General features: G+C 38.5%; 1 protein-coding gene across 9 annotated transcripts in view; it reads left to right on the top strand.

Annotated features, from left to right (window-relative positions):
• UNC79 (unc-79 homolog, NALCN channel complex subunit) overlaps window positions 1–12,451 on the top strand; it is a 108,454-nt gene that overhangs the window by 53,724 nt on the left and 42,279 nt on the right. For 6 of the 9 annotated variants that reach the window (XR_010028278.1, XM_063160071.1, XM_063160066.1 and 3 more), the window contains 5 exons: window positions 1,264–1,446; window positions 2,195–2,357; window positions 5,202–5,354; window positions 6,671–7,885; window positions 9,587–9,694. Coding sequence is in view for 8 of the 9 variants with exons in the window: in XM_063160071.1 (XP_063016141.1) it covers window positions 1,264–1,446; window positions 2,195–2,357; window positions 5,202–5,354; window positions 6,671–7,885; window positions 9,587–9,694 (1,822 nt within the window). In the remaining variant the exon portion in view is untranslated. The remainder of the gene's footprint in view (window positions 1–1,263; window positions 1,447–2,194; window positions 2,358–5,201; window positions 5,355–6,670; window positions 7,886–9,586; window positions 9,695–12,451) is intronic. The other 3 variants (XM_063160067.1, XM_063160065.1, XM_063160069.1) reach the window with 2 other exon arrangements.

The following is a 12,451-nucleotide window of genomic DNA, read 5'->3' as shown; positions in this document are numbered from 1 at the left end:
AGACACGGGATTCATCTGTTCAGCTCTGCACAAGTATTTGAGACAGCTGCACGTCAAACTGGAGAATTTTTACAGGGAAAAACTTCTAGTTGGCTTGTTCAGGAGAGAACTTGAGACCACGAGTTTAGTGTTTGTAAATTAGTCTCTTCTGCTTGTTCTATTAAAAACAAAACAAAACAAAACAAAACAAAACAAAAGAAGCATAGACTGTCTGTTTAGATGTAGAGAGCTGCTGATTAGATCTTGGGAGTTGTGCTGAAATTGCCTTGGCCTGTTGCTGCACCTTCCTGGGTGTCAACCAGCATAAGGCAGCATCACAAGGGCTTTGTGGAGCCTTGTTGTGATCTAGTTTAACTGCTGATTTCAGCATGTGTGATTTTGAAAACAGTTCATATTGGAAGACTGATAGGAAGATGATAAAAAATGGCATTGCAGTTTCAAGTGAAACACAGTTGTGCCAGGGTGGTGTGAATATATGGCTTCACTGCACTTGTGAATCACTCCTGGGATTCAAACCACTGGCCCCAAATAGCATGATGCTCCTCAAAGGTCCTGATGGAGGCAAGGCATGTGACCAACAGTAATCACAGCAACCTGTCTGCAGCAACACCACTACTTAAGATTGATGAGTATTTTATTTAGAGCAAGATAATTTTCATTTGCTTTAGTCTTAGATCCTTTAGGATTTGTGTGCATAAACTTCCTGCATAACATAGTGGACACTCTTAGCTTCAGTGGAGAGTGGGAACCTAATGTGATACCTGATTCCAGAACCTGGGGCTTAAAAAGACCTAATGCCTAATGTTGCAAGCCTTTTGAGAAAAATATAGAAAACTACTGGTACAATGTTAAAATGTTAATACAAAACACCCAAATAACCAAACTACTCAACCCCCAAAACTCATAGGTACATCCTGTTGAACATGGGATATACATGAAATGGTTTTGTGTATTGAAGCATGATCAACTTGTGCCATAATACAAGGCTATTTCAGCGTAATATATTTTCTGAACTTGCCAGTGTATCTTAAAATTTAAACTGTGCTGGATGAAAGGCTTTCAGAACACATTTGCTTTGTTTCATTCTGCTTGTCTGGCTAAAATGAGCTAGGCAAGCTAGCAGAAAGCTTTTAAATGGCAGTGAGATTTTCTTAAAACCATTGATTTCCTTTCACTTACCTAATACCTCAACTGTATTAATTATTTTATTTTTTAACATTGGTGGATTTGATTTTGGTGAGGTAACTCCTGTGTTCTTTTCAGGTGATGGACTATAACATCAACCTGGGAAAACACCTTCTTCCCTTGGTGGTGCAGGTGTTGAAATATTGCTCTTGTCCTCAGCTAAGGCATTACTTTCAGCAGCCTCCTCGCTGTTCCCTCTGGTCCCTCAAGCCTCACATTCGGCAGATGTGGTTAAAGGCTTTGCTTGTTATTCTCTACAAGGTGAGTGGTCTTAACAAGATACTGTCCACAGAAAAAAAATTACACTTCAATTATAAATTTGTTACAGGGAACACCTTAATGTATGGCAAGTGAATGGAACTGTAAAGGACAATTTTCTTTGATGCACTGACTGCATTTAATTTCAGTGTCTGAAATAGTTGGGATTTAGTCTATGCTTCTGACTTCCTCTGTGCTTCTTCAGTCTTTATTGTCTTTCAAGTGTTTACTTGAGAGAGGAAACTTTACTGGAGAAAGGAAAATACTGATATTAAAATGGGAAAATGATGTATGGAGTTCCAGTGAGGAGTATTTTGAGTAACTTCGAATTAGTTTAAAAAAAAACAACTGAGTAGTGACTTTAAATGGAGGAATGTGCCAGTTTAGCAGTTTGTATTCTTCAGTTAATGCTGTTAAATGCTGTTAGAATGTAATGCATTTATGCACTGAAATGGAGCTGTGAATACTTTTGATATGCTTAACAAATTTCTAGCAGGTCTATAGGGTGCACAAGGAAGTGCAGACACTAAATGTTACTAATATGGACTTTTAATATTTTATTAAAATAATTCTGTGTACAAAGCTGACAAGAGTCCTGCTTCTCATGATATATTTGGAAATGAATAGTGAAGGGAAGGCAAAGGACATCCAGCTGACAATATTATTGTAATTTTTCTGTTTTACTGCCTAAATGTTTATCCAAGGAGAAAAGTTAGTTTTTAAGCTGAAGTTTTTCTCTTTTGCTGAACAGTACCCCTACAGAGACTGTGAAATCAGCAAGATTGTACTTCACCTAATCCACATCACAGTCAATACCCTCAACGCTCAGTATCACAGCTGCAAGCCCCATGCAACTGCTGGTCCTTTGTATAGTGACAACAGTAACATAAGCCGATACAGTGAAAAGGAGAAAGGTACTTTAACACTCTGGTTTGTATGAGAGCCATTGATTCAATTCACTAAGTCTTGCAGATGTTGTAGAATGGTAAATATGGTCTGAACTTTAGAAGATAATATTTGTAATTGAGTCTGAAGTGGGACTTACCTGATCAGGATAGCCATGCGTGGTAAAAGGAGTTCTCAGCTGCTCTGTAGGCTGAGCATAACACAGTGGTCTCATCTCCCAGGGGAGTGAATCTTACACATAATGGTTCAGTCACCATGCCTGGATAGTTCTTGGCCTTTCCTGAGGCAGTGCTAGCTGATCCTACATCACACAAGGTGTGCAACCAGTGTGACACCACATTCTGATTTAACTTTGTAATGACATGAAATAGTAGCAAATATCGATACTGAAAAGATTGTGAACTGAGTCTATAGTTTGCTTTTCTCTTTAAAGGAGCTGAAGTTGACAAGGTTAATGCAAATGTGTAGGTGGCTGTCTAAAGGCAAAAGAAGGGTTCAATAGTTTGTGTCTGATGGTGAGCTCTGTATGTGCTTACGAGGTGTAGCAGAGGTACTGTGATGATATGAACTGGTGCAAGCTTGGGGCTTCAAATGCCACGGTGTCACTGAGTGTAATTCCTTAGGTTTGTGATGTTTGTTACACAATAAGTGTTAGTGATTAACATGCTCTTTTGACATTCTGTAGCCTTCTTTCAGCTATTTTGCCTTTTAGCTGCTTATATGCTGTTCACATCTTCCTTCTCAAATAGTGTTTGTAGTATGCAGAAAACTCTTCTGAAGAAAAATCCAAGAAACTCTCTTGTTTTCATGTCAGTATCTTTTCTTATTTTGCTGCTTGTTGCTTGTGAAAAGATGTACAACAAAAACAAGAGCACAACATTTTGTTTACCTGAACACCCTACTACTCTGCTCTAGCAAATTAAAGCAATCTTAATGTGGATCTAAACTACATATTGCATAACCTCACTCAGTTGGACATTTTGTATTGCTAGTGGAGGGCTAAAACACAACTGTGGCCTTACTATGAATTTGTCTTTATTTTGAGACAAGTTAATGACTTAATTCATAATGACTTACTAATGCATTTATAAAGAGCATTAACTTTCTGGATTGATTCTGAGATATTTTAAAGACAAATTAAGGTGCCCAAATACCCAGCTTGTCCCATACTGGTTCCCTGGGTGGCCTTGTGTCTCACTTCAGCTTTGTTTCCTTATGTTTACGGTAAGGAGAATAATATTTACTTGCTTTCCAAAGCTGTTGTGAAGGGCTTTGGGCTGCACAGAAGTAAAGGACCATAAATGGGCAAATTTTACTCTGTAAATACTGACTTAACAACAGGGCTTGTTCTCCTCCTTTGTGGAAGGACTGCAGAAAAAGGAGGATGTAGAAAAGTTTTCTTTGACCTACAAAAAGCAGCGAATACAATTCCCCAGGGACTTGGATAGTTGAAGCCTTTCCCACCTTTTCTAGAGACTTGTTTAACCACTGGTCAGGTAGTGTGTGTGTGGGTGGGTGTGTTGCTGTCATCATCAGAGGTGGTGTTTAGATAGTGAACAGATGAGGATTTTGTTGTCAGGCAGCAAGAATTCATATGCTGAAGATGGATTTTGCCAGTATTAAACTTTTCTCCTAATTTTTCTGCCAAACTTCATTGTGGAGATTAAGTGTACAGACTGCTGTAAAACTGATGCTAAATCTTGTGACAAAAAGCATTTGTTGGTAAGGGGAAGAAGAAGTTACACATAGGACATGACATTAAAAGTGATCTTCTAACTTATTAAAGCCAATTACTGTAGAAATTATTACTATCAACCTTGACTGATTTTTCTGGATTCATCATTTCAATTAGGTATCTTGTCCCTGATGCCTTTAGGTGGCAGTTTCATAGCTTCATATGTACTAGCACCTTTCCAGCAATTTCAGAACTGAAAATATTTATGTTTCATTTAAGTCTTCAGTTTTTGTCCATTCTAGCTCTGTGACTTATTGCCCCTTCACTCCCAGACACCAAATGCATTTCCTCTCCATATTTGCTTGCTACAATAAACAAGGCCAACTTTGTTTTTCTTTTGAGTGCTCTGTTTTTTTTCTATTGTCCCAGTAGTGTTTCTTATTTCCTTGGAGATGAATCACTGGATGTAGAATTACAGAATGATTCCACATGATAGATTTTTTTATTTTTTTTAATTTCTGTTTTGTTTTTAATAGCTGTTTCATATGGACAATATGGCATTTTTTAGATAGATAAATAGATTTGGATCTTTCTTTTCCTTTGCCATTTTTGTCTGGCTGGTCTCAAATCAGTGCTTAATATTTTACTATTATTACTTAGATCAGTAATTTCATAATTCATACTCTTATTCTATTAGTGTTACCATTATCAGCTTCCCAAGATTATCCATTTCTTCCTTTTTCACTTTCTTATTTTGCTGGCTCATTCCTTACCTTGTAGTTCTTTCACTAATTCCCATCTTCTTCAATTTACCATTTCTGACTGAGCAAGACAGAAGTTGTTTACTCAAGTCAGAGTCCCAATCTAGTGTATTTCTTCTAACTAAAGAATCTTGTATTATTATAAGTATTATATGTATTATTAGTAGAGAAGATCACCTTAGAATGGTAAAAGCTTTGTTATACTTTTGCTGCACTGTAACCCATTTTTCATTTCTCTCAGACCTTAAATCAGGATGTAATAAGAATGACAAATTAAACCAGGGATACAAATTTTCTAGCAAACTTCATTTTTCAATTCAGGTTTAATTGACACTAGCTGAGGTTTTGTTACATAGACAGCTTTTCGTTCAAGAAATTGCCCTCTCTTAAGAGTAATCATGTTTTTTCTTTCTCAGCAGAGGAAGACAGTGTTTTTGATGAATCTGATATTCATGATACTCCAACTGGACCTTGCAATAAAGAGTCTCAAACTTTCTTTGCAAGACTGAAAAGAATTGGTGGCAGCAAAATGGTCAAATATCAACCAGTTGAGATGAATGCTCAGAGAAGTATGAATTGTTTTGTTGGTATAAACTCATGCAGAAATAAAATTTCCTACTCTTAGTTTCAAGCTATACCAACTATCTTTGTAGAGTTTGTTGCACTCCTTAATTTTAATATAACTACTCTGAAGAACACTCATTTCCCTGAGTGAGTTATCTTTCAGGAATCTCAAAATAGGCACTCCAGAGTAAAAATACCTAAAATCAGCAGTTGTTTTTCGAAACATTACTCTTCTGAATTAAAAAACCAATTAAGAGGATTTTTTTGAATTTGCTTCAACCATTGGGCTGAAGACTTTTTACTTAAATAATTTTTTCTGAGAAATTGATTTTGTTAATAAGGTGGGACTCTATGGTAAGCAAATTTGGTTTTGCTGCTGCAAGTGTTATGGTTTTCCATTGGCAAAAATGGGGTTTTCAAAATCAAATTTTTAAAATTTTATTTCAAATTTTGGTGTCTGGAATCAATAGAAAAAAAAAGTTGAAGCAATTTTCACTACCACCCACCTGCCTGTTTTTTTTTTTTTTTTCATTTAGGTGTTTGCAGAGGGAGGGGAAGTGATTCTGACTAGAGTGAATACTTAAACTTCTATCACTGTTTTTTTCTGCATGGTGATTTGCATGTGGAGTGTTTTAAAATATGGGGATAGTAATGATTAGGCATATCATATTTTATGTGGAAATATATGATTCATAATAACAGCAATGGTGATAATCTTTGAAAATGTTCTCAATGAGTGTGTTCACATAGCAAAGTGCCAGTGCAGTGGCAGTGCCAGCAGGTGCAGCCGTGCTCACTGCCCTCCTCCCCAGCATGAGGAGGGAGGACTGGGTGCTTGGTAACTGATGGTTCTAGGATCACCAGGGAACAATTCTCTGATCTCAGGCTTGTGCTGCAATATCCTCACTGCCAATACTACCCTTGCTTCTTGAATCAGAGGCCTCCATTTTACTGTTCTGCTGCAGTAAATAATAGGTGTACTACATGCAGCCATCCCAAGTATCTGTGGAAATTACAAGTCTATGACATCTCCTTTCAATGCACAAGGTTAAACAATCTATCTTCATGTACCTGTGTCCAGGATGAATAGACTTTGGACAGCATTTAGGTAAACTCTACTATCTAAATAGCATGTTTTTGTTATTATTTGTTGTAAAAATCCATGTACTTTGGTTCTGAGGTTAAAACAAAATGTGGGCAATTTTGACTAATACTGGGTTTGTATTTAAAATGTCAGTCATGTTGAATTGTGATACAAAGATGAAAGTATCTGCCAAAAGTCTCCAACAGAGGTAGTATTAGCTTTTTCTGTTTTGATCAGGTGAAATAGAGCTGGCTGAATATAGAGAGACGGGGGCCTTACAAGACAGTATTCTACGCTGTGTGAGAGAAGAAAGCATTCAGAAAAAAAAACTGCGCTCTCTAAAACAAAAATCTCTTGATATAGGGAACGCAGACTCCCTGCTGTTCTCGCTAGACGAACACCGCAGGAAGTCCTGCATAGACCGCTGTGAGCTAGACAAGCCTCCTGTCCCTGCCACACACAGGCACAGCGACTATGGACGCTCTCGGCAGAACTCCTCCACTAAAGCCGAAAATATAGACACACAGGAGAGCCTTCCTCATACAGAGAGCTTCCAGGAAACCAAAAGACCTGTCATACCAGAGGTTAGGCTAAATTGCATGGAGACCTATGAAGTGAAAGTGGACTCCCCAGTTAAAATTGCTGATCCCAAGGAAGATTTAGATCTGATAGATTTGTCCTCTGATTCAACATCGGGTCCTGAAAAACATTCAGTGCTCTCCACTTCGGACAGTGACTCTTTAGTCTTTGAACCACTTCCTCCCCTTAGAATAGTGGAGAGTGATGAAGAAGAAGAAGCAACAAACCCGCTGAATGATGAGGTCTCTGGCAAAACCGCTGTTTCATCTCCTTCAACTCCTATCAATGTGTCTGCACTCAGCCTCAGCACAACTCCACTGGTGCAGTTCAGCATCGAAGATTGCTCCAAAGACTTTAGTTCTAAGGATACAAGCAACAGTACTTCAGCAGGAATAGAGGAGGTCATTTCTATTTCTACCAAAGATCAGAAGGACTCTTCAGAGTTAGTCAAGACAGAAGAATTTCAGGACGTGTCCTCTGGAAACTCACTAACTCTGAAACAGAAAAGGGACCTGCTGCAGAAATCATCTGCCCTTCCAGAAATGTCCCTTGATGATAACTCTGAGCTCAGTGTGGAGGAAATTAAACCTAGTGGAACAATTCCAAGCCCAAATGTAAAGACAGTCCTTATTAAAGTCCCTGAAGATTCTGAAAAGCAAACAGAAAGTGATAAACTTGATACCAATACAGAATCTGACACTGAACAAAACACAGAGCAGAAACAAGAAGGGGAGACTGAGGAGTCAGAATTTAAGATTCAGATTGTTCCTCGCCAGAGGAAGCAGAGGAAGATTGCTGTGAGTGCTATTCAGAGAGAATACCTGGACATTTCCTTTAACATCCTTGACAAGCTGGGAGAGCAGAAGGAGGCAGGTGAGCTCACTCACCCAGTCAAAAGGCTTATTTTTGTGTGAAGGTTTTAGTAACCGACCCGTATAAGGATGTGTATATTTACAGTGAGATGTGGGTATTTATAGCATCTGATGTGCTAGCTGAGAGCTTTCAGGTGTATGTTTCTCACAAAGAATGTGCTAATCATTCAGGTATGAGGGATGTTTAAAGGACCCATTTGAAAAGGAAGTGGAGTTCTGTGACAAAAATACTCATTCTGATATCCAAGTAAGGGAATGAAACTCCTTGTCCCCTTTATGCTAGGAGTCAGAAAAATGGTCATACTTGCATGCCTTTTACCCTCCTAATCCAGTCCATGCTACACTGATTCTCTTTTGGTGTAGTGGTTTTTGGCCCTTATTTCTTTTGCCAGCATAAGGCAGTGGAAAGCAGAATGGATCACAAAGTGTAAGGCTGAGCATTAGACATACACATATACATACACATAGACATACACATATATTTTATTTTTATGCACTAAAATCTGTTTGAAGCCTTCTTTGTACTGGGTATCCACAAAGTTTTCTTGGTCTGTGTTTGTTAAAGGTTTATAATTCAAACATGGACAATCCTCTACATACCCTAAGTGTTTTTTTCAGGTGATTTCAATGCAAAGTTCTGTTACTAAGTTTTTTCTGGTGGAGAGGAAGTGAGCTTTAGCTTTTCCTCAGATTCCAAGTGGATCTATCAAACAGTTTGAAAAATAGTATGCTGCTCCCTTTTAAATTTCTTGGCTATTTTTTTCCCTAGGATTTTTCAGTTACTAGAATTTTACCATGTGTTTTGACATATTAATGAAAAAGGACAGAATCCTTGAGGCCTCAGTTCCTTGTGGCTGTTGAAGTGAGGGGAATATTTATGCATTCCTGACCTCACTTTTTTCTTAAGTGCTTCAGAGGGAATCACAGTATAAATTTTTCTTAGGATATTCCACTTTTACGAGGTGAAATTGTTCCGTGTAATCATAGTTACACTGTTCCCTTTATGTTTCAGGCCTGTTGTCCCATTTATGGTTCTAATAAGCTGAAGAACTACTGGAGCTTTATAAAAATTAAAGAGAGCTGAGTGCTTTTGAGCCTTTCATGTAGAGAAGTGTGGCCTTGAAAGAATTGTGCAATTAGACTCAGTGCTTTTTTTTGACCATTAAAAAAGGCCAGTTTTCATGCAGTAATGAACACTGTTATCCTTGAAACTGCTTGGAAGGGCCGTTCCAGTTCTGAAACACCACGTGGAACCTTTTTAATGCAGAATTTTAAACTGTGAATCTTCAGGTCAACAGCCTCTTGAATGAAAACTGTAGGCATGTTGGAGTTAAGGCTTTTAAAAGATGCTAAGCTGTCACTTAAACTAGCTTTGTCTCAGTGGTCTCTCTCTTATTTCCATGTTGGTGGTTCCAATAATCACTTGAGTGGGATCAATATCAAACTCTATGTGCATTTATTAGTCATGAGCTCTAAAGACCATAGGCAGAAGTCTCCTTTAAAAAGTGATTTTAATAAATAGATCCCTGTTCCCCTATAAAAATTGTTATGACAGACACACTGAATCGCTTTAAAACTGCTGGGAATGCCAGATGGTGAATGGATGACTGAAATGATGCGAAAAGGGCATCTAGGGAGAAGGGAGATTAAAAACTTTGTTGATTTTAAGTGCTGAGAGTTTAAGCACAATTTTCACATGCAGATCCTGCTGCCAAAGGACTTTCAACGCTGGAAATGCCAAGAGAGTCATCATCTGCACCAACCCTTGAAGCAGGTGTTCCAGAGACAAGTAGTCACTCTTCCATATCAAGTAAGTTTACCTCTGGTTTGAGGATTAAAATCAAAGTTACTGTATTGTGCAAGAGATGCACAGCATGTAAGGTAAATTCCTTCCTCTGAGTTCCTTTGATTCTTTGAAGTACAGCTGTTTTGGATATCATTAGAACTGTTAAATCTCTGGTGATCAGCAGCATTTTAACAGGTAGTAGCTAAAGATTTTCTCTTGGGACGTGGCAAGTTTGACAAATGTGGTTTTCTTGAATTAAAGTAGGTAGCAGCTAAAAGCAGCAATTCACTAAAGCTGAATGTTTCTTTTGCCCTGTGAGAAAGCATTGTCAACTGTCAGTGCACAGAAACAGAAGATGAGGGTCCACAGGGCTGTTACTATGGCCTTTGGTACATTTTTTTGCTGTACCTTAGGAAAAAAAAATCTCTTGCAATTTTTGTAAAATGCCTTGAATGCCACTTCCTCAGCTGCTTGCTGAAATGTGGTAACTCTTTGTCTGGGATTCCCATAAGCACTTCAATTGAAAGTGAACTCTGTTGTTTGCAGTAGACATCACAGATGGCTTAACAGAGCACATGAAGATAAGATGTTAAGGTGGAGGTACCTGAACAAAATTCAGAATGGTGTGTCCATCTAGGTGACCCATCTGAAGGCCAGCGGGGCAGAACTGTGGCTAGTAAAAAAGGGAGGGAAAATTACTTCCTCTTATACCAATGAACTGCTAGGTCAGCTCAATTGTCCTGCTGAACTTCAATTTCAGATTGCTATAGCAATATTAAATTTTAGTTTTGGAAATTCATCGTCTGCTGTTTTGATTGGAAGGCTTATTAAAGGAAGAATGTTATTTTAGACATGCTAGTTGTGTACCTCCCCAGTTTTCCCACAAGCATCTCAGGTCATGTGCATCTCATAGAGTACATTTGTTGGCCACCTAATGATACAGATGTCACTTACTAAAGCAGCTGAAGAGGGTCCAGTTAAGACCTATTTCTCTTGCTTTTAGCCCAGTGCTAGTGATTCCTGACCTATATGATGTTGAACCTGCATTCCTATGTAAATATTTCTTTCCTCTTTCTGGAAATTTGCCTCAGTGTCCAACTGCAAGAAGGGATATGAATTCTTCCATTGTGTCTGTTGTACATTTAGGCTGAAATGATTTTAATCTTCTACTATGTATCCTTACAGTGCTTTGCATAGTAGGCCCTGATCAGGCCTGTGAGCACAAGGCACTTCTGTAACACAAACAGGTAATATAACCTGGCCACACAAAGCATACATCATTGCAATGGGAAGATTTTGCCATTGGACTTCTCTCTTTGAGTAGAGAATTCTACAGGGCTGACCAGATCAGTAGATAACAAATAAAAAATGTTGCAAACCACTGTATGAAGGTTACTCATCTTTTAATGTGCTTGTTAGGTTTCTTGCAGAGAACCTGATAGAGAAAACCTTCCCCCCTGTCATGGTCTAACCCCAGCCAGCATCCAAGCCCCAGGCAGCTGCTTGCTCTCGCTCCCACCAGCAGGACAGGGGAGAGAATGGGAAGAGTAAAACCTGGAAAACTCATGGGTTGTGATAAAGACACTTAAATAGGGAAAGCAAAACCTGTTCATGCAAACAGAGCAAAAAAAGGAATTTTTTCACTGCCTCCCATGGGCAGGCAGGTGTACAGCCATCTCCACAAGAGTAGAGCCCCATGACAAGTAATGGTGACTTAGGAAGATGAAATCTGTCATTACAAATGTGTCCCCCCTTCTTCCTTCTTTCACCCACTTTCACTATATACTGAACATGATGCCATAAGGTCTGGAATGTCCCTTTGGTCAGTTTGGCTGTGTCTCCTCCCAGCCTTCCATGCACCCCCAGAGTGGCAGCGTGGAAAGCAGAAAAGGCCTTGTCTTTGTGTAAACCCTGCTGAGCAATAACAAAAACATCTCTTCATTATCAACCCTGTCTTCAGCACAAATCCAAAACACAGCCCTGTACCAGCCACAGCTTTACCAACTCTACCCCAGCTGAAACCAGATGAGTTCCCTTTGCCACTAGTCAGTCACAGGCATGCAGAGTCACATGCTGGTCCACAGCAATCATGCTGCATCCAGCACTGTTCAAAGGCTGGCAACTGTGACGTGTTTTGGGTTTTATTTTTTTATTTTTTGTGGTAGCTCTCTGGTGGTTTGGATTTTGGTGGTTTTTTTTTTTTTTTTTTTTTTTTTGTTTGTTTGTTTGTTTGTTTTTTCCTTATCATTATTTGAAGTCATTGCTCTCACTGAGAAATCAGGTAAATAATCCTGGAAATCCAAACCTGCTCAACAATAGCCTAATTATATGATATATTCATGAAAAAATTTTAATTGCAATCACAAAAAGCTGCTAGAGAAAATTCAAAGAGATAATTTTCTCTATTTTGACAGTCATCTGCACTCCAAGCAGTCTTGTCAGTTCTAACATTATTTGCTATTCTTTTATCAGGAAATTCTATGCTTGATAAAGTGATAAAGTATCTATTTAAAATCATTGTCCTAGAAATGATGGAAATTCTATTTTACTCTTAATTTGTGTGAAAGGCAGCTGCAAAATAACTTTCAAAATTGAAGCATGGAATGGTCTCTTGGCCTGGTTCAATTCTACAGGTTCAGTTATACCAGGGCAGCTTTGCAGAAATGCTGTACTTGGGCCAAAAAATGGAGTTTAAATGCACTTCAGAAGGATATAAAGGGAAAGGATGTAATGAGTAAAAACATAAATATTTCATCTAATAAAATAATTTCAGTGCAGATT

The sequence above is a fragment of the Melospiza melodia genome, chromosome 6, assembly GCF_035770615.1.
Source record: "Melospiza melodia melodia isolate bMelMel2 chromosome 6, bMelMel2.pri, whole genome shotgun sequence".
Taxonomy (NCBI): Eukaryota; Metazoa; Chordata; class Aves; order Passeriformes; family Passerellidae; genus Melospiza; species Melospiza melodia.
This window is presented reverse-complemented; position numbering and strand designations above follow the sequence as displayed.